General features: G+C 36.7%; 1 protein-coding gene and 2 pseudogenes across 5 annotated transcripts in view; 1 reads left to right on the forward strand and 2 right to left on the reverse strand.

The window, feature by feature from the left end:
- Positions 1-26,277, forward strand: part of IFT80 (intraflagellar transport 80) — a 141,508-nt gene that overhangs the window by 44,646 nt on the left and 70,585 nt on the right. For all 5 annotated transcript variants that reach the window (XM_078353935.1, XM_054247142.2, XM_054247144.2 and 2 more), the window contains one exon: positions 390-527. In XM_078353935.1, the coding sequence (XP_078210061.1) occupies positions 390-527 (138 nt within the window). The remainder of the gene's footprint in view (positions 1-389; positions 528-26,277) is intronic.
- LOC128930038 (large ribosomal subunit protein eL33 pseudogene) lies at positions 16,580-18,127 on the reverse strand (annotated as a pseudogene).
- Positions 18,285-19,130, reverse strand: LOC128930025 (large ribosomal subunit protein eL6 pseudogene; annotated as a pseudogene).

Genomic DNA, 26,277 nt, shown 5'->3' on the forward strand with positions numbered 1-26,277 from the left:
TAAAAATTAAAAAATTAGCCAAGCATGGCAGCATATACCTGTCAAAACGTACTATTAAATTTAAAAGGACTTAAAATTGATAGATTTTATGTTCAGAGATTAAGTAAAATCTGAAAATTTTGACAATGTTATAAAATAGTTTCTTTTTGAGATATTTAGGCTTCAAGAAATACAGCTTTGTTTTCCCCTCATGTGATGGTAAAGATGTTTAATTGCAAATAAATAAGGTGCTGATTTCTTAATTTTTATTTGCTACCTTACTGGAAGACAAACTTGTTTTTCTGTGGTGTCTGTTATAAAATATTTTTATTTTATTCATGTATTTTTCTTTCAGTTTTGGCAAATTTCTCCCTGATATTATAAAAGATTTTTAAAAATTGCTTTTGTAGGTATGGGATAGTTATGGCCGCCTCCTGTACAATTCACAACCTCATGAGCATCCTATTACTTCAGTTGCCTGGTCTCCAGATGGAGAATTATTTGCTGTTGGATCATTTCATACTTTACGCTTGTGTGATAAAACTGGGGTAAGTTATAGTGGTGAGCAATCACGGATGTGCTGTCATAAATGTGGTAATGCACAACACACATGGTTCTCAGTCTTTAAAAAACATTGTCAATGGATGCGTTTGGTTGAATCTTTCTAATTTGTCTTCTTAATATGCTGGTTTAATCAATTCCAGATATATGGGACCAAAATCTGTTTAAGTTTGAAGAATGGAGCACATTCTCTACTTTTTTTTTTTCTGGAAATACTTATTTTGAGCATGATTGTGATGGGGGTAAAGTATTAAAATGCCCATTCAGTATGGACAATTCAGGTTTAAACTTTTTTTCTAAGCTTTCACTGACTTGAAGCTCCGAAACTTTTTTTTTTTTTTTTTTGCTGTCAATATGTTTCATATGAAATCTGAATTGCATATTTTTTTGTAAGGAATTAATAGTGCATTTGAAAAATTGTCATTTTAAGACCAGAGGACATGGCTGGATGTGGTGTTTTATGCCTGTAATCCCAGCACTTTTGCAGTCCAAGGAGGGAGGATTGTTTGAGCCCAGGAGTTTGAGACCAGCCTGGGTAACAAACTGAAACTCTGTCTCTACAAAAACATAAAAAAATTAGCCAGGCATGATGGCGCATACCTGTGGTCCCAGCTACTGGGAAGACTGAAATGGGAGGCTCACTAGAGCCTAGGAGGTGGAGGCTGCAGTGAGCTGTAATCATGCTACTGTACTCCAGCCCGAGTGAGAATTAGACCCTGTCTCTAAATAAATAAATATCTAAAGGACATAGTTTTCTTTGTCAAGAATTCGTGTTTGAATATATGCAAGAATTTTTCCTCACAAGAGAATATGCCCTCCTTCATACAAATTCTGTTTAGAACCTAGGAAATAGCCAAGCTCAGCAGTATTTACTCATTGTACTTGAATAAATTTTCATTGAAGTACTGCCATAGCAGCAGCATTATGTGGTAAAAAGAGTTTGAGTGGGGCTGTTTAATACTATTCCTAATTGAGGAAATCATATAATTATTCTGTGGCTTATTTGCCCCTAATACAGAAAAAGACAGTTAGAATTTTTAGAGCTTAATCTGTTAAGATTTCTGGTTACTTGTTTTCTACCACATAAAATATGAAGTCCTCTGCCTGGCTTTAGAAGCTCTTTGAAACCTGATGCCGTAAAATCCATTTAGTCTTTTCTCCCACAACTCTCTAACTGTGTTCAAATCACACTGAATACTGGCTCTCGAACCTTTCCTGCCTCTTACTAACATCCCCACTCATTTTCTCGTTTCATGAAATAGTTTGATTTTTGTCTTAGACAATAGTGAGTTCTACCCATTTTTTTTTTTTTTGAGACGGAGTTTCGCTCTTGTTACCCAGGCTGGAGTGCAATGGCACGATCTCGGCTCATCGCAACCTCTGCCTTCTGGGTTCAAGCAATTCTCCTGTCTCAGCCTCCCGAGTAGCTGGGACTACAGGTACACACCACCATGCCCAGCTAAGTTTTGTATTTTTAGTAGAGACGGGGTTTCACCTCATTGACCAGGATGGTCTTGATCTCTTGACGTCGTGATCCACCCGCCTCAGCCTCCCAAAGTGCTGGGATTATAGGCGTGAGCCACCGCGCCCTGGTGTTCTACCCATTCTTAAAATCCTGTCTCATGTTTGACTTCCTTTGAACGTGCCTTCCATTGACTCCAAAGTTTGTATATTTTTCTAATTTCTTTTCTGCTAGGTCCCTCTTTTCTCAATTACATCAGGATGTTAAATCATCCCATCTAATCACTTAAGAAGCTTTTACCTCTGATTTTCCCTATCAGTGATTGTAAATCTATAAAATGTGTAGTCTCATTTTCACAATGTATTATGTTCTTACATTGTCCAAATAGTTTCATGTATATTATTTTTGACTCCCTTGGCTATAAAATCCCATAGTTCAACGATTCTCTATTATCTGTACAACACAGTAGATATTCAACAATTTATTAATAAGTCAATTTAAACATAATTTTACTTTATCATTTTGATTAAAGTATTTAAAAATTTTAAAAACTTGAATTAAAGATTTACTTCATTAAGCACCAAGTCTTTTTATTTAGGATGTTAATAACATCTATCTTTTATTCAATAAACGTTAAATATATACTACTCATCAGACAGTGTTCTAGAAACTGGGGTTATAAATAAGAAAAAGATATAAAGACTTTCACCCAAGTTGTTGACAGTCTAGTGGAGAATTAGACTAAAAGACTTACAGTAACTATGATAAGTGCTATACAAGAGGTTTTTTCATACAAACACTGCAAATATGTGGCAGAGCCTAACTCAGCCTGTGGGACGTTTCTTCAAGAGCAGAACCTTGAAGAATTAGTAATTCTCCAAGGAGATAAAGTTGGGGGAAGAGAGTTGCAGGCAAAGGAAACCTCTTGTGAAGCAAAGTATAAAACAGTATGGTGCTTTTTGTGCAATTTCTGTAAAATATTCATGGCATAATACCTGGAGATAATTCAGAAAAGATAGATGGACTGAAGTGTTTGCTATGTAACAGAATCCAGATTTCAGTCTTTTAAAATCTAATTATGTTCTGTGGGGGCTCCTTTGGGGCTGCTGTGGGGTGGAAAAGAGGTGAGGGAGTTGAGCTCCTGATCTCTCTCACTACCTGCAACGAGAGCAGCTCCAATTATACTGTTTCAGCATCTAGTATAAGATTTTCTTTGAACAGCTGAAATAGTGAAGTTGGAAATTGAATATATTAGTCAGTAGAGAGCCATGGATTGTGTGTAGTAACATGATAGTATTTAAATGTTGGAAATACTGCTTTGAGGTCAAAGGAACAGTGATTCAAGAGAGGGAATAAACAAAGGTAAGGAATAATAGTATATTAGAAAAATTAAAAATTTAGTGTGCTACAATAGTTTGGAGTTTATCTTAGGGGCAATGGTGAGTCACTGATCCATTTTAGATAGTTACCTTATTAGATTTGGCATTTTTGGGGAAGCATACTCTAAGATCATCATAGAGGATAGATTAAAGGTACACTAGAGGCAGAATGGCTAATTAGGAGCTGTTGTAGTACAAGAAAATGATGATGTTGGCCTGAATAATAGGGAAGTAATGGAGATGGAGAGAAAGAGGTTCAGGAGATAAATCCTTGGTGTATGAGTAGAAAGAGTCAAGAATAATTACCTGAGTATCTATTCAAGTACTTTACTGTTTGGAGGTTGGCCTGAGAATAATGCCCTTTCATGACGTAATGCCCTATTCAATCATTACAATAGTAAACCAAGTTACCTAAATTTCAGCATTCATAAGCATCACCTGGGTATTATAAAAATACACATTCTTGTGCACCGTTTGCAATATGGAGAATCAAAATCTCCGAGAATGAGGCTCTCTAAAGTGATATATTTAGGAAGTTTCCTAGTTGTCTTTATGCAGGTTGTCCTTAGAGGGCACTTGAAAGAAGACTTAGTGAGATGTTTGATATTCCTTTTGAGTTCTGAAAGGAGCAATGCTTACTCTATTGTAGAAAAAAATACCTTGAATTTGGAGATGAAATAGTAAACTATAATTCAGGTGATGCCAAAAAAGAATAGTATAATAGAAAAAATACATTTCTTTAAAATCTCAGGTAATTTATTCTTCTGATTTGTTCTAAGCATGTTCTTCATTTAAAATTACTGTTGGGGGCTGGGTGCGGTGGCTCATGCCTGTAATCCCAGCACTTTGGGAGGCTGAGGCGGGTAGATCACGAGGTCAAGAGATCGAGACCATCCTGGTCAACATGGTGAAACCCCATCTCTACTAAAAATACAAAAAATTAGCTGGGCATGGTGGCGTATGCCTGTAATCCCAGCTACTTGGGAGGCTGAGGCAGGAGAATTGCCTGATTCCAGGAGGTGGAGGTTGCAGTGAGCCGAGATTGTGCCATTGCACTCCAGTCTGGGTAACAAGAGCGAAACTCCGTCTCAAAAAAAAAAAAAAAATTACTGTTTGGTTATGTCTGCCTTTTTGCTGCAGCAAAAGTGTTTATAGTATATGAATCATATGTGCAATGATACTATCTATTAATATTCTAGACTGATTCTTTCAGAATAACTAGTTGTAAATACTATTCAAACACTTTCATTCGTTGAATTATCAATAGATTTTTTGTTTCATTTTCTGCCTTGTGTATTTCCACAAAAGTATTTGGAATTCATTTATGCAATCATTTTTTTTCTTTTTGCAGGGTTTTTATTAATCCTGTAACATATACAGTTATCATTTAGATTTTTATGAGTTACTTAATATTTAGATTTTTATGACTTCATGTGTTATTTATCTGTGTGTATGCATATATATGTATGTACATACTCTGTATATTTGTTCAAATCTTTCTGGAGGATATGTTGACATTATATATCAAAAACCCAAGAAATATACATATACTTTAACCCAGCAATTCCAGTTCTAGGATTTATCCTAAGGTAACAATAAGATAAAGAATGCTCAGTTGAGCTTAAATTATAAAATTATTTATAATTTAACAAATGAAAAGCAATCTAAATCTCTTAACAGCAAGATATTATTTAATTATAGAATATAAGCCTTATAATAAATTATTATATAGTTATTAAAAATGATTTTATAATGCCATGAAAATGTTTTAAAATATATGACCACAAGAAAAAAATAGTTACAAACTTTATGCATATTATGATCTTATTAGTACATATCTGTATAAATGAACAGAAAAATAATCTGACATGATATAACAAATTTTAACAATGGTATGTCTCAAGTTTGTTGATTTGGTCACAGGTGGTGATAGTGATTTTTCTTCTTTTTTGCATATCTACATTTTCTAAATGTACATTTTTTAGATAAAATGTATAGTTTTTGAAAAAGGAAAAAATAGTTTTATTCTTTATTTAGTTTTCACTAGATTCTGTAATCATGTAATTCAGCCTTTCTCTTTTAAAAAATTACTATTTTTGAAGCTATCCAATTTATTTTAGAAATACGTACTAGTTAAATCATGGGAAATTATTTTTAAGGTGACATCTTTTCTTTTTTTGAGATGGAATCTTGCTCTGTCACCAGGCTGGAGTGCAGTGGCATGATCTCTGCTCACTGCAACCTCTGCCTCCTCAATTCAGGCGATTCTCACGTCTCAGCCTCCCGAGTAGCTGGGAATACAGACGTGTGCCACCACATCGAGCTAATTTTTATATTTTTAGTAAAGACAGGGTTTCACCATGTTGACCAGGATGGGCTCCATTTTTTGACCTCATGACACCTGCCTCGGCCTCCCAAGTTCTGGAATTATAGGCGTAAGCCCCCGCACCCGGCCTGGTGACATCCATTTTCATTGGGGAATAATTCTACTTACTAAGATATAAATACTATGAGCATTTTGAGCTAAAAATTTATCTAAATATTTTATGCATTTTTTTTTTTTTAAACGGTCTCACTCTGTCGCCGAGGCTGGAGTGCAGTGGCACAATCTTGGCTCACTGCAATCTCTGCCTCCTGGGTTCAGGTGATTCTCATGCCTCAGCTTCCCGAGTAGCTGGGACTACAGGCGTGCGCCACCACACCTAGCTAATTTTTTGTATTTTTAGTAGAGATGGGGTTTCACCATGTTGCCCAGGCTGGTCTTAAACTCCTGAGCTCAAGTGATCCACCCACCTTGGCCTCCCAAAGTGCTAGGATTATAGGCATGAGCCACCATGCCTGGCCCTTCATATCTTTTTTAAGAATGCCAAGCAGACATTGCCTTTATAAAGTTTACTTTTTTGTTGATAAGACATCTATTAAATAATTATACCCTCAGTTACTTAGAGTTGTAATACATTTTAATAACAGGAACAGGCGCTAGTAATGAGAACTAGTATGTCTGGAGGATCAAGGCAGGTGATGAAAAGGTAAGAAGGGCAACACTTATTGAGGCTCTTCTCCTTTTTGCTTACCAAGTAAGTACATACAGTAACTGCTGGTGTCAGCTTAGAGTAAATTGACCCAGCTTACTCTTAAGGGTGTCAATTTAGACGTGAAAATGTGCTGGTGCTAGCTGCTTTTCTCACACAATGTTTTCCCCCTTCGGGGAAAAAAAACTTCCTAGACTTCTTTTAAAAAGTACGTATTTTCTTTAATTTGGAAATGTTACCCTTAAATGTAGCCTCTTCTTTCTTTTTGTTTCATAATCTGTAACTTAAAGTGGTATAATGAATATATGTCTAAATAATGTAGTAATCATTTATCCAGGGCCAGATTTTGTAAAAGAATTTCAATGTTACATATTATAAGAATCTAATCCTCAGGAATGATCTATACCCTAGCATTTTCCGCAAATTTATCAAATTTCTATTTAGTGTTTGAGAGCTCTTCACAAATTTTTAGCTGAGTGCAGTGTTTCTTAACATTTTGTTAAAAGTTCTTATCTAGGCTTCCTTGACAGAAATTGAAGAGTAATTTATAATATTAGCTTAAAATAATGACATTGGTGTGAATTTCCAGGTTATCTGTGCAAATATTAAGCCTAGAAAATGTGATTTTTTTTCTTTCTTTCTTTTTTTTTTTTTTTTGAGATGGAGTCTGGCCCTTCACCAGTTTAGAGTGCAATGGTGTCATCTTGGCTCACTGCAACCTCTGCCTCCCAAGTTCAAGCAAGTCTCCTGCCTCAGCCTCCTGGGTACCTGGGACTACAGGTGCTCACCACCATGCCTGGCTAATTTTTGTAGTTTTAGTAGAGGCAGGGTTTCATCATGTTGGCCAGGATGGTCTCAATCTCTTGACCTCATGATCCGCCTTCCTAAGCCTCCCAAAGTGCTAGGATTATAGGCATGAGCCACTGTGCCCGGCCTTTTAAAATTTTTTTTTAAGAAATATTTCCAGCCGGGTGCGGTGGCTCACGCCTGTAATCCCAGCACTTTGGGAGGCCGAGGCGGGTGGATCACGAGGTCAAGAGATTGAGACCATCCTGGTCAACATGGTGAAACCCCATCTCTACTAAAAATACGAAAAATTAGCTGGGCATGGTGGTGCACGCCTGTAATCCCAGCTTCTTGGGAGGCTGAGGCAGGAGAATTGCCTGAACCCGGGAGGCGGAGGTTGCAGTGAGCTGAGATTGCACCATTGCACTCCAGCCTGGGTAACAAGAACAAAACTCTGTCTCAAAAAAAAAAAAAGAAATATTTCCAGTGGGGAGAAAACGCTTGAGTACTTCTATGCTGTTAATATTAATAATAGATTAAGTTTTGGTTTCAATGTATTTTTCCCCCCCAGTGTCTAGAATGAATGCATTTTTTGTTTGTTTGTTTGTTTGTTTTGTTGTCGTTTTGGAGACAGAGTCTCACTCTGGAGTGCTATGGTGCAATCTTGGCTCACTGCAACTCCTGCCTCTCCAGTTCAAGCAATTCTCCTGCCTCAGCCTCCTGAGTAGCTGGGATTACAAGTACGAGCCACTACACCTGGCTAATTTTTGTAACATTTAGTAGAGACCGGTTTTCACCATGTTGGGCAGGCTAGTCACAAACTCCTGACTTCAAGTGATCCGCCTGCTTCAGCCTCCAAAAGTGCTGAGATTATGGGTGTGAGCCACCACTCTTGGCCTCATGAATGCATTTCTTAATATTCAAGTGTGTAACTGGATTTATGATAGGAATACTTGAAAAAGCAGAAATTTTCATTTTTTTATAGGCACATTACTCCAACTCCATCGTTATATAGTAAATCCAGTTTTCCCATCAACTTTGAAGTATTTCCTTTGGTCAAAAAAGATCATCACTAAGCTGAGGAGATTCCAGTTCCTGTTTACGTCTTCTGTTTGAGCAGGCATTTACTTGTATTGCTTCAGAAGTCATTTTCTGGCTCACTTTTGTGGACTGTGGTTCAAATATCAATTTAGTTTTCAAAGTCATTGCAGTACTATTCTGATCTGCCCTGCTTCTTTTCAACCCAGAGGCAAATTTGAAACCTAGGTAGCATTACACACTGTAGTTCAATTATCAGTTTTACTGTGTTGGTTCTAGTCAGTTTCATGTGTGGGCTGCTTAGGAGTACTCCAAGGCTTTCATACTTTGATTTAAAGAATCTATTTCCCCAGCTCCGTTCTCTCCATAATCCTTCCCTAACTCTCTTGTTGAGAAGGGGTTAATATTGTCTCTTTGCTGTTGTTAGTGCAGACTGGGGATAGTAGGCAAGGATGTACCACACAGTCTTTACCGAGCTCACTGGGGAGGGCCACTGCATTATTATTGCAAAGCTGGAATGATCTGACAGGGCTCTCTACCTCACTGTCTCTAAAGCACCATGTGGGGAAGGGGAGGAGTGCTACCACTGAATTCTGGGTTGACAGATTGTTTTGTTTTTCTTTTCTTCTTTCTTCAGCACTTTAAGGATGTTGTCCCCACTGTCCTTTGGTCTATTGTTTTTGATCAGAAAGTGATTATTTGTATCATTGTTCCAAACGTAAATGGCATTTATCTCTGGCTCCTTTGCAGACTTCCTCTTTGTCTTTGGTTTCTAGCAGTTTGGCAGCATATGATTTTCTTCATATTTGTCTTGTTTCTGGAAAATGTAAACTTACGATTTCACAAAACTTGGGAAATTTGGGGCCGTTGCTTTTTCAAATAATTTTTCTATCCAATTCTCTCTTTCCTTCCCTTTGGAAGTTCAGAACTTTGAGACCTTTTAATGTTGTTCCACAGGTCTTCATATTTGTCTATATTTCTGGAAAATGTAAACTTACGATTTCACAAAACTTGGGAAATTTGGGGCCGTTGCTTTTTCAAATAATTTTTCTATCCAATTCTCTCTTTCCTTCCCTTTGGAAGTTCAGAACTTTGAGACCTTTTAATGTTGTTCCACAGGTCAACAAGTCTCGATTTTGTTTTTTTCTCTCAGTTTTTCCATTTGGATAATTTTTCCTGATCTATCTTTGTTTATTAAGCCTTTCATTGGTCAACTCTTCTCATATGCCTATCCAGTGAATTCATTTCAGATATTGTATTTTTTAATTCTAGAATTTCCATATGGTTATTCTTTCATAGTTCCTATTTCTCTGCTGAGATTTTCACTGTTATTACATGTTCAGGGACTTATTTTTCACTAAGGCTTTGGTTATAATAGCTGCCTTAAAATCATCATCTGCTAATTCTAACATCTTGTCATTGATTACCTTTTCCATTGTGTTGGTTTTCCTGTGCCTTTGAATGACTAGTAATTTTGGGTTGTACTCCAAACATTGTGTATAATGCATAGTAGAGACTGGATTCTGTTGTGTTTCTCTAAAGAGTGCTAATTTTTTGGTGTCTGTTAACAGGGACTTAATTTGTTTGAAACTCAAACTGTCTCCCATATCAGGAATCAGGCATTGAACTCCTATGTGGTAGTCAGAAGATAAGATCTCTGTGACTTTATTCTTTCCAGGATCTTCCCCCGTCTCTGGTGGTCACCAGAACTCTGCCCTGTTAATCTTTCTACCAGTAAACCGTAGAAACTGTAGGTTTCTATTTGAGGTTGAGCTATCATGCTTGACATCAAGTAGGATCTGTTCTCTGGTAAAAGATTGTTTACAAAATGGAAATTCATTCAATACTGTTCCCTTTTTCAACCATTGACTTCTCTCAAGTTTCTTGCTGCTTTTTTAAAAAAAAAAATTTATTAGGATACAATTTGTATATGATACGTTTTACCTATTTAAAATGTACAAGTCCGTGCCTGTAATCCCAGCTACTCAGGAAGCTGAGGCAGGAGAATTGCCTGAACCCAGGAGGCGGAGGTTGCGGTGAGCCCAGATCGCGCCATTGCACTCCAGCCTGGGTAACAAGAGCAAAACTCCGCTTCAAAATAAATAAATAAAATAAAATAAAATATACAAGTCAGTTTTTTTACTGTATTCATAGGGTTGTGCAACCATTTTCAAACTCTAATTTTAGAACATTTTTCTCTCCCCTAAAAGGAATTGCATACCCATTGACTGTCAATCCCTATTTTCCCTACTCCACTCCTGTCCCTGGCAACCACTAATTTACTTTTTTTCTTTGGATTTGTCAAGTTTGGACATTTCATATAAATGAAATAATTTGTATGTGGCCTTTTATGACTGGCTTCTTTCAGTTAGCATGTCTTCAAGATTCATCCATGTATCAGTACTTTATTTCTTATAGACAAATAATATTTCATCATATGTTTATAACACATTTTGTTTATCTGTTCATCAGTTAATCAACATTTAGGTGGTTTCAAAATTTGGTTGTTAGAAATAATGCTGCCATGAATGTGTGAGCACATTTTTATTTTTGTGTGGATATGTTTTAATTTTTCTTGGGTGTATACTTAGTAGAATTGCTGCAACAAATGTAACCCTATGTTTAATTCTTTGAGGACTTGCCAAATTGTTTTCCAAACTGGCTGTCTGCCTACTTTTGATTGCTTTCCAGGCTTCAAATACGTGTTTTGTATTTTGTCTGGAGTGTATAGGTGTTATCTGTGAGAGGCAGATCTGATAGCAGCTGTTCTGCTATTGTCATTCCTTACATACCAAAAGTTTATTTTAAATAATTGAACATAAGTTTGTAAAAATCAGCTTTGTACATTTTAGAGCTATGCTAAACTACTGCAGTGATTCTCACAGTGGAGTAGAGTGGAAAAGCTACCTGTTTGAATTTCATCGTTCAAGAAATTGTCCAGAAAAATAGCCAAAAGCCGTGAGTAGTTCATAGACAAATGTGAATGGCCAATAAAGACATGAAAGGATGTTCAATTTAATACATAAAGAAGTAAATAAATAAAATGATATATTTTACCCAGTAAGTTGAAAAGATTAAGAATCACCTCAGTTTCACTTGAGCAGGAGGAGATAAGCTCCTTCATTTATACAGTATTAGTGGAAATATAGAGTGATTTGACTTTTTGGAGGGTAGTTTGATAATACATATCCAAATGTCAGATGTACATATCCTTTGACTCAGGAATCTCTCTTGGTATTTTCTTTAAAGAGATTATTGTATAAGTACACGAAGATATATGCATATCAGTTTTCATCACAGTATTAATAGTAAAAATTAAAAATAAATGTCCATGAGCAGGAGACTAATTGGTTATTATTCCATATACCTAAAGTGCAATACTCTGACTCATTAAAAATGGAGAAGGATCATGTGTAATAACCTGGAAAGATACCCATGATGTTATTTAGTAAAAAGACTGGATTGTAGGACAGCATGTTAGTCTATGATCCCACTTAAGTAAAATTGTGTGCCCATATCTCTTAACTCTGTGGCTAAAGGTATACTCATTGTTGTTGGATAGTATATTTGGGTCATCTTTTTCTTCCTCCTTAGATGGTTTTGTATAGTTTGAGCCTTTCTTTTTGACTCTATCAGTTATGCAGATGGAATAAAGGTTTTAAAACTTTCTTCAGTAAAAATGAGCAGAGGAAGCATGATGTCACAGAAAATGGTGGAGTAGGCAGTCCTAAAAATTGGTGCCTCCACTGAAGCAGCCATTAAGCTGGCAAAAAATGTCAGAATCAACTTTTTCAGAGCTCTGGGATCTAATAAAAAACCACTAGCAGCCAAAGGCGTGCTTAATTTTAAAAAATACTGCTAAATTTTGGTAAGAAAGCATTGTGGCATTTTTGCTTACCTGCCTACCATTCCCCCACTCCCAGTCTAGCAGCAGCTAAAATGATGGCAGCCTTGGTTCGGGTGTGTCTTGCTGGTGTGCGTTTACTTGGTGGTGCAGTGGGGGTAGGGCAGGGGATGCAATATGGACAGTGTCCTCAAGAAGTTGTGGTTCTCACAGATTGCACTTTTTGACCTGTCATAGTTCTCTGAAGGACTGACATAGAGTTTTGTCTTTATTTTGACCCCTTAGAAATCTCTCAGAGCTGGAGTGGCATCAAAGAAGAAAGATTTTGGGGGGTTCTCACATATCCTGAGGGATCTAGAATGTAGCATACATGCCCGGGGCCAGACACATGCTCAGAAAAGACCAGAGGATGTGAGGCTTCTATCACTCGAAGATCTTTGATCTGTGAATGAACAAGGAGTGAAAGGTAAAGCAGAGTTGTAGGTGGTCTGGCTATGTGTTAAAGGAGTGCCTAGGTCAGAACCAGTTGGCAAACAGTGGGAGAATATTTTTTTCTTTCTTTTTGGCTCTGTCTGGCTGACTGCTGAGATAATGGAGTGGAGACTTCCATGACCACACACAAAAAGCAGTCTGTGAAAATAGTTTGGAAAAGTCAGTAAATAGATAAATGACTGCAGCCTTCAACAAGCAACAATACAAGCCTTGTTGGGGAGAGATTCTGATTTCGAGAGTTACCACATTATGATATTAAAAACATTCAATTTTCAACCAAAAATTACAAGGCATACGAGAAGTAGGAAATTATGGTCCATTCACAGGAAAAGAAATCAATAGAAACCATCCCTGAGAATGCCTAGCATGGGACTTATTAGATAAAGACTTTATTTTTTTTTTTTTTCAAAATTTTATTGTCAGTTAACAAATAATAATTGTAAATACTTATGAGGTACTGGTACAATGTAATGTTTTGATATATGTATACATTTTGGAAGGATTTTATCAAACTAATGAACATATTATTGCCTTATATAACTTTTTTTTAGTGATAACATTTAAACTCTTAGCAATTTTGAAATGTACAATACTTTGTTATTAACCATGGTATGCAATAGATTTGAAAACTTTCTCTCCTGTCTAACTGAAAGTTTATACCCCTTAATCAGCGTTTCTCCATTCCCCACTACCTACCACCTGCTAACCACCATTCTACTCTCTACTTTTATAGATTTGATTTATTTATTTATTTAATTTTAATTTTTGTAGATACACAATAGGTACAGATATTCAAGGCATATATGAGATGTTTGATGCAGGCATGCAATGTATAATAATCATATCACTGAGAATGGGGTATCTGTTCCCTCAAGCATTTATCCTTTGTGTTATGAACAATCTAATATACTCTTTTAGTTACTTTTTAAATATGCAATTAAATTATTCTTGACTACAGTCACTCTGTTGTACTGTCAAATAATAGACCTTATTTTATCCATTCTTTTTTATTTTTTTAATACATGTTAACTATTCCCACCTCCCCTCTATACCCAACCCACAGCCCTTCCCAGCCTCTGGTAACCATCCTCCTACTCTTTTTATATTTTTAATTTTTTTTGAGACAGAGTCTCGCTCTGTCACTTAAGACTGATGTGCAATGGAACGATCTTGGCTCACTGCAACCTCTGCCTCCCAGGTTCAAGCAATTCTCTTTCCTCAGCCTCCCAAGTAGCTGGGATGGCTGCCACCATGCCTGGATAATTTTTGTATTTTTTTAGTGGAGACTGGGTTTCACCATGTTGGCTAAGCTTGTTTTGAACTCTTGACCTCAAGTGATCCACCTGCTTTTGCCTCCCAAAGTGCTGGGATTACAGACATCATCTTTCTACTCTCTGAGTTCAACTGTTTTGATTTTTAAGTCCCACAAATAAGCGAGAACATGTGGTATTTGTCTTTCTGTACCTGGCTTATTTCACTTAACATAATGGTCACCCTTTCCATACATGTTATTACAAATAACAGGGTCTCATTCATTTTTATCGCCGAATAGTACTTCATTGTATATATATATACCACATTTTCTTTATCCATTCATCTGTTGATGAACACTTAGTTTGCTTCTACATCTTGCCCATTGTGAACAGAGCTGCAACAAACATGGAGATAGCTCTTTGATATACTGATTTCTTTCTTTTAGGTATATAGCTAGCAGTGGGATTGCTGGCTCATATGATAGCTCTATTTTCAGTTTTTTGAGGAATCTCTAAACTGTTCTCCAAAATGGTTATACAAATTTACCTTCTCACCAATGGTGTAGTAGTACTCCTTTCCCTCGACATCCTTACCAGCATTTGTTATTGTCTGTCTTTTGAATATAAGCCATTTTAACTGCAGTGAGATGATATCTCATTGCAGTTTTGATTTGCATTTCTCTGATGCTTAGTGATATTGAGCACCTTTTCATATATCCATTTGCCATTTGTATGACTTCTTTTGAGAAATGTCTATTCAGATCTTTTGCCCAGTTTTTGATCGGATTATTAGATTTTTTCCTGTGAAGTTGTTTGGTCTCCTTGTATATTCTGGTTACTAATCCTTTTTGTCAGATGAGTAGTTTGCAAATATCTTCTCCAATTCTGTGAGTCGTCTGTTCACTGTGTTGATCATTTCCTCTGCTATACAGAAGCTTTTCAACTTGATATAATCCCATTTATCTATTTTTGCTTTGGTGTCTGTGCTTGTGGAGTATTACTCAAGAAATTTCTGCCCAGACCAACATCCTGGAGATTTTTCCCAATGCTTTCTTATAGTAGTTTCATAGTTTAAGGTCTTCAATTTAAGGCTTTAATCCATTTTGACTTGATTTTTGTATATGGTGAGAGACAGGGGTCATTCTTCTGCATATAAGTATCCAGTCTTCCCAGCACCATTTATTGAAGACACTGGACAAAGTCTTTAAATCAGTGCTCTTAAATATGCTCAAAGAGCCAAAGGAAAAAATACAGTCTGAACAAATAGAAAATATCAATAAAAAATAGAAATTGTGCAAGAGGAATGTAATAGAAATTTTGGAATTGGAAAAAAGTGAGCAAAGGATAAAAGAAGGGTAATATCCCCAGAAATCCAAAATATGTTGTCTCTTTATCGGTGAGTTTCATGAAAATAAAAATCACAATGTTATGCCATTCCTACTCACTAGAAAATGGGAAAATGGGCCTCTTTATGGAACATTGATGGGAACATTAACAGGTACAGCTTTTCCCAAGGATAATTTGGCAAAATCTATCAAGAGCTTTGAACTTTTGATATAGCTATTACTTCAAGGAAGTATACAAATGCATGCCTATAATCCCAGCACTTTGGGAGGCCAAGGCGGGTGGGTCACCGGAGGTCGGAAGTTTGAGACCAGCCTGACCAACATGGGGAAACCTCATCTCTACTAAAAATACAAAATTTTAGTTGGATGTGGTGGTGCACGCCTGTAATCCCAGCGACTTGGGAGGCTGAGGCAGGAGAATCGCTTGAACCCAAGAGGCAGAGGTAGCAGTGAGCCAAGATTGCACCATTGCACTCCAGCCTGGGCAACAAGAGTGAAACTCTGTCTCAAAAAAAAAAAAAAAAAAAAATTCAAAAATGCATTGCATATTAATTTGTTCATTTATTTTCATATTTATTGTTTTACAAATATGAAACAGACTCTTATTGAGAGTCTGTTACATACCAGACACTTGCCCTAGCTGTTAAAGAAAATCAATAAGTAAAATAAATTCTTTGTTATTGAGAGTTTTTATTCCATCAGAGGAACGACTATAAACAAAAAAGTAAATGTAATATATGTTAAATGGGAATGAGTGCTATAAAAATTAAGCTGGGAAAAGGAGATGGCATTATTTTAAGTGAAATGATCAGAGAATATAAAAACAAATGTAGAAACTAAATGTACTGGATGGTAAGTAAAATAAATGTGGTACAAGTAAATTACCTTTGGGATAAAAATTAAAAGTCATAGTACCATAATGTTTTCAATGTTACATAATAAATTTTATTTTTACCTTTGATTTTAAAGAAATGCTTGATTCCAATTGTAAGGGACAAATGTTTAAATTAACATATTTATTATAAGTAAGTAAATTATACAATATATTAATGAATTATCGATATTAAACAATAGTGTTCAAGGGGAAAGATCTAAATATAAAAAGTACTTGGCCTCATTTTAAATTAATTGACATTATTGCTTTTATTTATCAGCAGGTGGTGCTATTTCTTGTGGAAGAGATAACTTTTTTTGTGATTCTCATTTTCTCTGTCTTTGAATATTCGTTTAGACATTATAATAAAAAGACATATCTCTGTTCATCTATTCAATTAAAATAATTACAATGAATAGATGAACAGAGAAACTTATCATCTGCAGTAACTGGTCCCAAACATCAGTTATTGTACCCTAAATAGAATATAGAAAACTCTACATCTAATTTCTCTCCCACTTAAAGTTTGTGAGTGTACAATTTTATGAATTGAATTCATTGAACTTGGCCAAAGTTTATGCCTTTTCCCCCAAAAACACAAATCTACTATTATTTACTTTTCATTAGCTTAAATCCTTAAGGAGTACAGCATCACACAGATTCTGTGTCCAATGGCCTTAGCTGGAAGATTGCTTCGGATTTTGGCACCAACCATGCTACTGTTATCATGGGCCCAAGTTATCTTTCCCCAAATTACTCTAGTTTTGTTTGGTTTGCCACCAGGAGTCACTATGTTGTTCTTTGTTTTATATACATAAGCGTATCTCTTGCGCAAACAGAATTTCAGTTTCATCTCAAACATAAACACCTTCAACTTTAAGAAGAGCTGCATCCTCCCTTTGTTTCTGGAGTCCCCACTTAGAGCAAGCAAACATGATCTTGTACGACAGCCTTCCAGGCGTATTTCCCTTTTAGACATCCTATTCCTAGCAGGCCTCCACAGGCTCCAAGATGGCAGAAACAGCCAAAGATTATACTTTTGAGGGTTCTTTCAATCTAATATATTTATACAGGAGTAGTAAAGAGAAGGGTGAGGTTGGCATTGAGGAGGTACTTTTAAAAGTCCTTATAGTCAAGTCATGCTTTTAGTTTAAATATTTATTTCTCTGTTGGGAAATAACCTGCATGCCTAAGCAATTTGACAGAATACAGAAGGAAAAGTAGTCTCTTTCCTCAAAGGAATGTATCATTTTTTGATATATCAACACTTTATAAAACATTCTCAATTATTGTTCTCTCTATTGTGCTGTTTAGTATGATTGTTTATTTTGTTTAAATGTATGAGTAGCATTAGCAAGTTTGTGGAGCCTAGAGTCAAGACTCCAGTGGCGAGTTTACAAAGTCAGAGGCCTCTTCTGGGTCTTAATATTTCTCATCTACAAAGTAAATTGTCTAGGCTAAATGATTACCTTTCTCTTTTGAACTCCAGGATTCTATGATAACTTCTCCATGGGCATCCTGTTTGCTTCCTCTTACAAGTATTAGTGTGTTGTTTGTTTCTTTGTTTTTTAATATAAAGTTATTATATAGGAAGAGGCAACACTGCAATGATATGCCAGAATTGAGAAAAACACAAGCAGTGCTGGAGAAGTGTGACTGATCTTATGACTTCAGATTTACTCTATGTTTTATTTTAGTTGATGCAAGTAGAAGAAACCATTAAGCAAAAAGGAGAATTGGTTATAAGGATATAGGGATATCTTGCAGAAGCTAGGGAAAGGATGTAGTCAGACCTTAGGAAACAGGAACTGGAGTGCTAGGAGAACACAGAAAGTCTCTGTTTTCTTCGTGTCTTTTGTATCTGATTCTGTCTGTATATCCAGGTCCTTTTTTTTCTTTTCCAGTGATTGACCTTTTTTATCCCCCTCCGTTTATGTGCTGGAAAGTGACTAGTGTTAACAAGTCTCAAGAGTACATTTTTCTATTTGAGAGAGTAGTCAGGCTGAGACAGCATCTTAGTCCCAATTTTAAACACTCTCTCGGGGAAGGGATCACAGATTTGGCTTAGGTTTGGTACACATGCCTGGTCTAATGAATTGTGTCTAGGCAGGTTGGGGTAGTATACCTATTGTGGTTCTTTTTTTCTTTTTAAAAGCAACTTCAATAATTTAAAATACTTTCTTTTGGATATCTTTTTTTTTAAAGGTAATCAGTTATTTAATTAGATTATTAGGACATTTAAAGCACCAATTTGTGAAGATAAATTTCATTTGTCAGGGTAAACACAGATCGCAGGTAGCCCTGGAGCTGAGGAATAGCTTTGATTTTTGGTAAAACTTGTGAGTCCACAGCTTTCTGATCAATCTTGCGCTGCTCTGTAATCTCGTATTTCTCTTTTTCTGTTGAAGATCTCACCTTCCTGGTGTCTGGGCTTCTGCAGCTTTTTCTTCTTGAAGTAAGCATCAGTAAGATGTTTTGGGATTTTTACATTGCTGATATCAATTTTGGTTGAGGTGGCAATGACAAATTTCTGGTGCGTTCTTCGCAGAGGAACTCGACTGAGGACCAGAGGTCCAGTCACAAGTAACAAGCCACCAGCCAGCTGCTTCAGGAAAACTACCCTCTTGCCCCTGTGGCATCCAGTGAGGATGATCAGAATGGTCCTGGGGGTAATGCTGGCTCGCAGTTTTCTCACGTGCTGACTAAAGGGTTTTTTGCCGTGGCTCAACAGCTTTTGACGCACATCTTCAGTAGGATAATACCTAGGCATTTTGCGAAGTTTAACCACCCGGGTACTGCCGTTTTTGTCACCACCAACAGTTGCAAGAACCTCCTTTTTTTTTCAACCTTGGATTTAGCCGCTGAGTACTTCCTCTTGTACAAGGCTTTTCTGGAATACATGGCAGATCGGGAATACCTGCCAATTCCTCTGACATGAACAGGATTGCGGCTGCAATGGGGCTTCCCCTTCTTGGGCTTTTTAGCCTTGAGGCTACCCTTTTTCACTTTGCTACCAGCATCAGCCTTCTTGGCTTCAGTTTTCTTCTCTTTAGTATCTGGCTTCTCAACATTTTCACCCGCCATCTTGCAAGATGGAAAAGAGCTCTTTTGGATATCTTTAGTAATCTAGTACCACATGCCAAGTTCCTACCACCACTTGGTGACAACGTGGTCACAAGGTAAAATTGTTATTTAGGCTTTAAAAAAAAAATCATTGTGAATAAGTCCTTGAAAGCCAAAACCACATATCACAAACTACATTTAAAAAGTGGTAAGATTTTGAGAGGCTGAGGTAGGAGGACTGCTTGATCCCTGGAGTTCAAGACCAGCCTGGGCCACATGGTGAGAACCCCATCTCTACCAAAAATACCAAAAAAGAATTAGGCAGGCGTGGTGGCAGGTGCCTGTAGCTGCAGCTACTCAGGGGGCTGAAGTGGGAGGATTGCCTGAGCCCAGGAGGTTGAGGCTGCAGTAAGCCATGATTATACCACTGCAGTCCAGCCCAGGCAACAGAGTCAGAACCTGTCTCAAAAGAAAAAAAAAGTAATAAAAATATTATTTTATGTGTTTATGCTCATATCTAAATATGAATCTTTCAAAAAAAAGGAATACAATTTTAAATCCCCAAATTAACTGCTATATTCTTCCTAATGTAATTTCATGACTGTCTGAATAATAGGCCTCCAAAGATACCCATGTGTTAATCCCCAGAACCTGTGAATGTGTTACTTAATGTGGCAAAAGGAACTTTGCAATTGTGGTTAACGGTAGGGACTTTTAGATGGTAAAATTATCCTGGATTATCCAGTCATCCAATATAATTACATGAGTTATTAAAAGCAGAGCACCTTTCCTGGTTAGGGGTTAGTGGATGAAGGAGGACAGATTCAAAGTAAGAGCAGCTCCACCGGCTGTTGCTGGCTTTAAAGGTGAAGAAAGTGGATCACAAGCTGAGGCATGGAGGTGGCCTCTAGGAGCTATGCAAGCCAGCAAGGAAACGGGCCCTCAGTCATACAGTGGCAAGAAACAATTCTGCCAACAACCTGAATGATCAAGGAATGGACCCTCTCCCAGAGCCTCCAGAAAGGAACACAGCCCTGTTAGCACATTGATTTTAGCTCAGTGAAAATCACATTGAGTTTATGACTTAGAGAACTGCAAGATAATCAATTTGTGTTTTTCTAAGCCTCTAAATTTGTGGTAATTTGTTATAGCAGTAATAAAACACTGCAGATATATCTGCAAAGATATAAACTATCTTTGTAACTCCATTTTAGGGCCGTGTGAGCAATGAGTCACACAGATAGATAACTCGGGAAGGATTTTACCCTCTTCTTACTGGGCCGGGCACGGTGGCTCAAGCCTGTAATCCCAGCACTTTGGGAGGCTGAGGCGGGTGGATCTCGAGGTCAAGAGATTGAGACGATCCCGATCACCATGGTGAAACCCCGTCTCAACTAAAAATACAAAAATTAGCTGGGCATGGTGGTGCGTGCCTGTAATCCCAACTACTCAGGAGGCTGAGGCAGAAGAATTGCCTGAACCCAGGAGGCAGAGGTTGCGGTGAGCTGAGATCGCGCCATTGCACTCCAGCCTCGGTAACAAGAGCGAAACTCTGTCTCAAAAAAAATAAATAAATAAAATAAAAATAAATCTCTCATTAGCTTTATTGCTTTAAGAAATTATTTCTTAAAATGTAAGAGTATCATGGGAATAACACATAAAGTTATTTTTGTCAGGTCCTTTTCTAAGTAACTTGGGTAGCTGAGAGCAGACTTTATAGTATGCTAAGAGAGGCATAGAATCTTTTGGCCCAGGAGATGGCCCTTTATGGAGAGATTTTGGCTAGTTATAGAACACTATCCAGGTATTGGATATTTGGGGAAATGTCAGTGATATTTGCCCAGAGCTAAAAACCAAATTGGTCAGCCTCAGACTTTTTCAAGACTGCCCCGCTTTCAGACAAAAATATGTTGCTAAATCTTCAAAAGCTAACAACAATTGATTGTTGTGTTCATGTTCAGTGATACAGAGCTTCTTCATAAGTAGCTCAAAATAACATTAGTTCTTTAGTTGGATATCATATTGTTAATACAGATCACTTTTGTATCCTATAAATATCTTTTGTAATTACTGTATTTTTTTCCATTTTTTGCTTACCTACTTTTTGCTTTTAGAAATTATTTGTATCAAATGAAGCCAAAAATAATCTTTGTTTACTTTTTCATATTCTGTAACCTAAGAAAACTGTGTTAGCTGCAATTTGCTGTATAGAATTAGGGAAAAATAGAACCATTTTGGAGACAAAAATTGTGTTAAGTGGTTAATTAGATATATAGGATAAACATATTTTGGAGACATTTATGGCAAAAAATTAGTATAACAAAAAGCTAGAAAAAATAGTACCCATAATCATAACAAAATATTTTAATGTTTTTGTGTACCTTCCAGGTTTTTGTCTTTGAGTGGACATTTTTTACATTTTGGTATTGATATACTTATTTTAACTCAGTATTATGTTATATAGTCTCACAATACTCTTAAACTATGAAAGCAAGGCCTGACTATAATTTCTATAAAAATAGATTGAGGAGGAAAGATAATGACAGAGGCAGCATGTTGTTTTTAACTGAGATATTATATACAGTAACTTAAGTGTACAGCTCAGTAATTTTTTACATACGTAAATATCCAAGAAACCACCATCAATATTAATAAAGAACATTATAAATATTCCAGAAACATAGCATCTTGAAGATGCTAGGTAAGCTGGAGTTGCAAAGCACTGTTTTGAATTACCTTTCATTGAGATTTCTCCTGCATGATGTATACACTGCACATGTTAGTAAACTTGCTTGTTTTTCTCTTTTTAATATATCTTTTGTTATACTGGTTTATCCCAGCAATAAACTTATAAAGGTTGAGGAGAAATTAAATTTCTTCTCCAACACTGTCTAGGGAGCAGAATGTAGGGGAAAAAAGAGAAAGAAAGAAGCAGCATTAGAAAGGAGAGCAGGAACCAGAAGAGGGTGGTATTATACAGTCTGAAGGGTTTTTCAAAGAGCAGTGGTCAACAAGGTCCAGAGAATGCTCTTATCCCAGGGCCGTGTTCTTCTCCATGTCACTATGTCCTACCGCAGATATACACATGGGTTCACTCACTCATCTCTTTCAGGGACAGGGTCTCACTTGGTTGCACAGGCTGGAGTGCAGTGGCACCGTGATGGCTCACTGCAGCCTCAGCCTCTCAGGCTCAAGCAATCCTCCTGCCTCAGCTTCCTGGGTAGCTGGGAATACAGGCACATACCACCATGCTCAGCTAATTTTTAATTTTTTGTAGTGACAGGGTCTCACTATGTTGCCCAGGCTGGTCTCAAATTCCTAGATGAAAGTGCTCTTTCTCTCTTGGCCTCCCTAAATGCTGGGATTGCAGGCGTGAGCCACTGCAACCAGCCTGGGGGCAAATTTTTCTGTGTAGTTGGTGCCAAGCAGATGGGGAAAGGTTGCCACAGATATGGAAGTCCATTCTCTTACTATCTGCTCAAGAGTTTTTTCATTTACCTATGGCCCTAGGAACTATCTCATCTTTATATTTGAGTTCTAGGATATTGAAGGGGATAATCTTGGTGCTGTATATTTGTTTTTGGTTTTCTGGGGGTGAGGGGTATGGTTGAAGCCACCTTATTTCTATGCTGCCATTTTAGAACCTGAAGTCTCAAGAGATAAAACGTTTTAATACAAAGTGATAGAGAATTTAGGCAGAGAAGATCCAAAGTACATATAATAGGAGTCTTCAAAGATGAAACACAAAGCAATGAATAGAAGAAATATTAAAAGCTACCATTCAATAAATATTTCCTCAAAATAAGGGATTTGACATTGATATTGAAAAGGCATACCAGATAACTAGGAAAATTGATCCAGATGGCTAACACCCAGATATGTGCTAAGAAAACTATAAAAATTTAGAGAAAAGAGAAAAAAATACTTCGGCTATCTAAAGAAAAGACCAAGTCCCTCATAAAGAAGAAAATCAGAACATCATCAGACTTTGACAGCAACACTTCATGTCAGAAGATAATAGGTTAATATAATAACTATGTGTCAAAAAACATGCAAGCCAAAGATTTTACATAGAATCATTCTTACCTTTTTTTTTTTTTTTTTTTTTTTTTGAGGCAGAGCTCACCGTATGCAGGCTGGATTGCAGTGGAGCGATCTCCCAGGTTCAAGCAATTGTCTGCCTCAGCCCTCGAGTAGCTGGGATTACAGGCACCTGCCACTACACCTGGTTACTTTTTTTTTTGTATTTTTAGTAGAGATGGGGTTTCACCATCTTGGCCAGGCTGGTTTTTACCTCCTGACCTCGTGATCCACCCACCTCTTCCTCCCAAAGTGGTGGGATTACAGGCGTGAACCACTGCACCTGGCCCATTCTTACCTTTAACTATAAAGGTCATAAGCAAACTATTATAAACATGTAAAAACTCACAGAATGTTTCTATAAATGTTTTGAGCAATCAACCAGATTCAGATAAACAATACGACTAGAGACAGTAAAATCAGGACTGATTTTGAGCATTTTATATTCATCTATAGAACTAAGATAAAATGGCAGACATGAAAGATACAGTATAGTAAGTATATATATATTGACTATAGACACCAACACTGCAGTAATAGGAAGAGAATGAAAAAGAGTTTAGGAAAGTAGAATAAATTTGTTCATTGGCTTGTAGATATTAATTGGTAATAAAATGATACTACTTAAAGTCAGATATGGAGAAAAGGAGAGGAGGGGGAAGGCTGTTTTTTAATTTTCATCTTGCTTATAGTGGAGAACAAATAGAAAATTGCCCTGAAAAATATGTGGCATGGGGATAAGGTATTTTTGTAAAAATAATTAGCATAAATGTAATCATTACATTAAAAATAGAAACTTTCCTGTATACTAAAGTATATCCCAAAGAAAAAGAGAGAGCAAATAAAACAGACCACCTGCAAAGGCTGTTTGAAAGCCACAGATGTATGAACATACATATTACGTAAAATGATAGAGTTGAGGTGAAACATTATCATACTGTCAGTAGCTATATAGAAGAGTATATCTTCATGTATTACAATAGATGATCTCTGGGACATATTGCTAGGGATACACACACATACACAAATATTGAAGAAAGATGTTGCTTAAAAGAAAATTGGCCTAAGAGAAAAATAGAATGCAAAAAGACACTTTAAACTCTTTTATAGTCATCTGTTTGTGGTGTTAATAGTGTTATTCTGAGTATCTATATTGGCGTCTTAAGAATTGGGATTTTTAGGGCTGGGTGTGGTGGCTCACGCCTGTAGTCCCAGCACTTTGAGAGGCTGAGGTAGGTGGATCACCTGAGGTCAGCAGTTCGAGACCAGCCTGGCCAACATGGCAAAACCCTGTCTCTACTAAAAATAGAAAATTTAACTGGGCATGGCGGCGGCACCTGTAGTCCCAGCTACTTAGGAGGCTGAGGCAGGAGAATTTCTTGAACCTGGGAGGCAAAATTTGCAGTGAGCCAAGATCATGCCACTATATTCAAGCCTAGATGACAGAACAAGATTTCTTCTCAAAAAAAAAAAAAAAAAAAAATTGTGATTTTTCTGCCAAACCAAGTTTGACATCGTCAGCCTGGGAAACATAGTGAGACTCTGTCTCAACAGAAAAAAAAAAAAGGAGTTTTTTTTGGTTAATTAAAGGAGATCCTGAGGTAAGATTGGTGAGGGTAAGTAGAAATCTGATAGTTCCTGTATTTAAATGGAAAGTATTAGAGTTTGTTTTTTATCTTGAAAAAATTACCTGTTTCTGTCCACTCAAAAGGCCCAGAAGAACAATGATGAACTCAGTAATAGTGAATATCCCAGCACTTGTGGGCATTCTTTAAATAATATTTTCCACATTTTTATAAAATGAATCAGAGCTCACTGAGAATTCCCTGGGTGAGTCAGGAAATGTAAAATGTGAATGTGGACATCTTATCATAGTAGAAAACAAGGAAAGTCACTTTTTTTTAAAGAAAGCTATGAGATCCTGTTAAGAAGACTAAAAAAATAAAAGCCAACTTGAAAGAGATCTCACTGGCTAAAAGTGAGCCAATTTGAGCATCATATTTATCGAAACACATCAAATGTGTGTGTACTAACTGGTATAATGAACCCCTATTTACCCTTTACTGAATTTCCAACAATTGTCAACTAATACATATCGCATCTGTATCACCACCCACTTAAGCAAATCCCTGGCATTCTATTATTCCATCACTAAATATTTCAGTATATATCACTGAAAACACAAAGTCTGTTGTTAACCTAACCTCAATACCATTATTAAATCTGAAAACAACAGTAATTTTTAAATATCCAGTCACTATTCAAATTTATATTTTTGAAAAGTGATGCAATCTTGTACCACATAACAATATTTTGGTCAGTGACAGACTGCATATATGACAGTAGTCCCATAAAATTATAATGGAGTTGAAAAATTCCTATTGCCTAGTGATGTCGCAGCCATCCTATTATCATATAACACATTACTTATGTGTTTGTGGTGATGCTGGTGTAAACATACCACCGAGGTGTCAGTCATGTGAAAGTACAGCACATACAATTATGTACAATACATAGTACTTGATAGTGGTAATAGATGACTGTGTTACTGGTTTATATACTTCTTATACTATTCTTTTTTAGTGTATACTCCAACTTAGAAGTTAACTGTAAAACAGCCTCACATAGGTCCTTCAGAAGATATAGCAGAAGAAGACATTGTTATCGTAAGAGATGATAGCTTCATGCATGTTATTGCCCTGGAAGAACTTCCACGGGGACAGGATGTAGCGGAGGAAGATGTGATATTGATGATTCTGACCTTGTGTAGGCCTAGGCTAATGTGTGTGTTTATAAACAGTAACGTGCTTGACAGGTTTGTAGCTTAGGAGCAATAGGCTATACCATATAGTCTAGGTGCTGTATCATCTATGTTTGTGTAAGTACACACTGTCATGTTCACATGATGAAATCACCTGTCAGTGCATTTCTCAGAATGCATCCCCTTCATTAAGCAACACATGATCACAACGAACTAGAAATAATCAAGAATTTATCCTGCCTTTGATATATATACCCCAGGGTAACCAAGTAGGTGATGAGGACATATTTCTTTTTGTAAAACTATTGCAGTTAGTAAATGAAGAAA

Source organism: Callithrix jacchus, chromosome 17 (assembly GCF_049354715.1).
Source record: "Callithrix jacchus isolate 240 chromosome 17, calJac240_pri, whole genome shotgun sequence".
Lineage (NCBI taxonomy): Eukaryota > Metazoa > Chordata > Mammalia > Primates > Cebidae > Callithrix > Callithrix jacchus.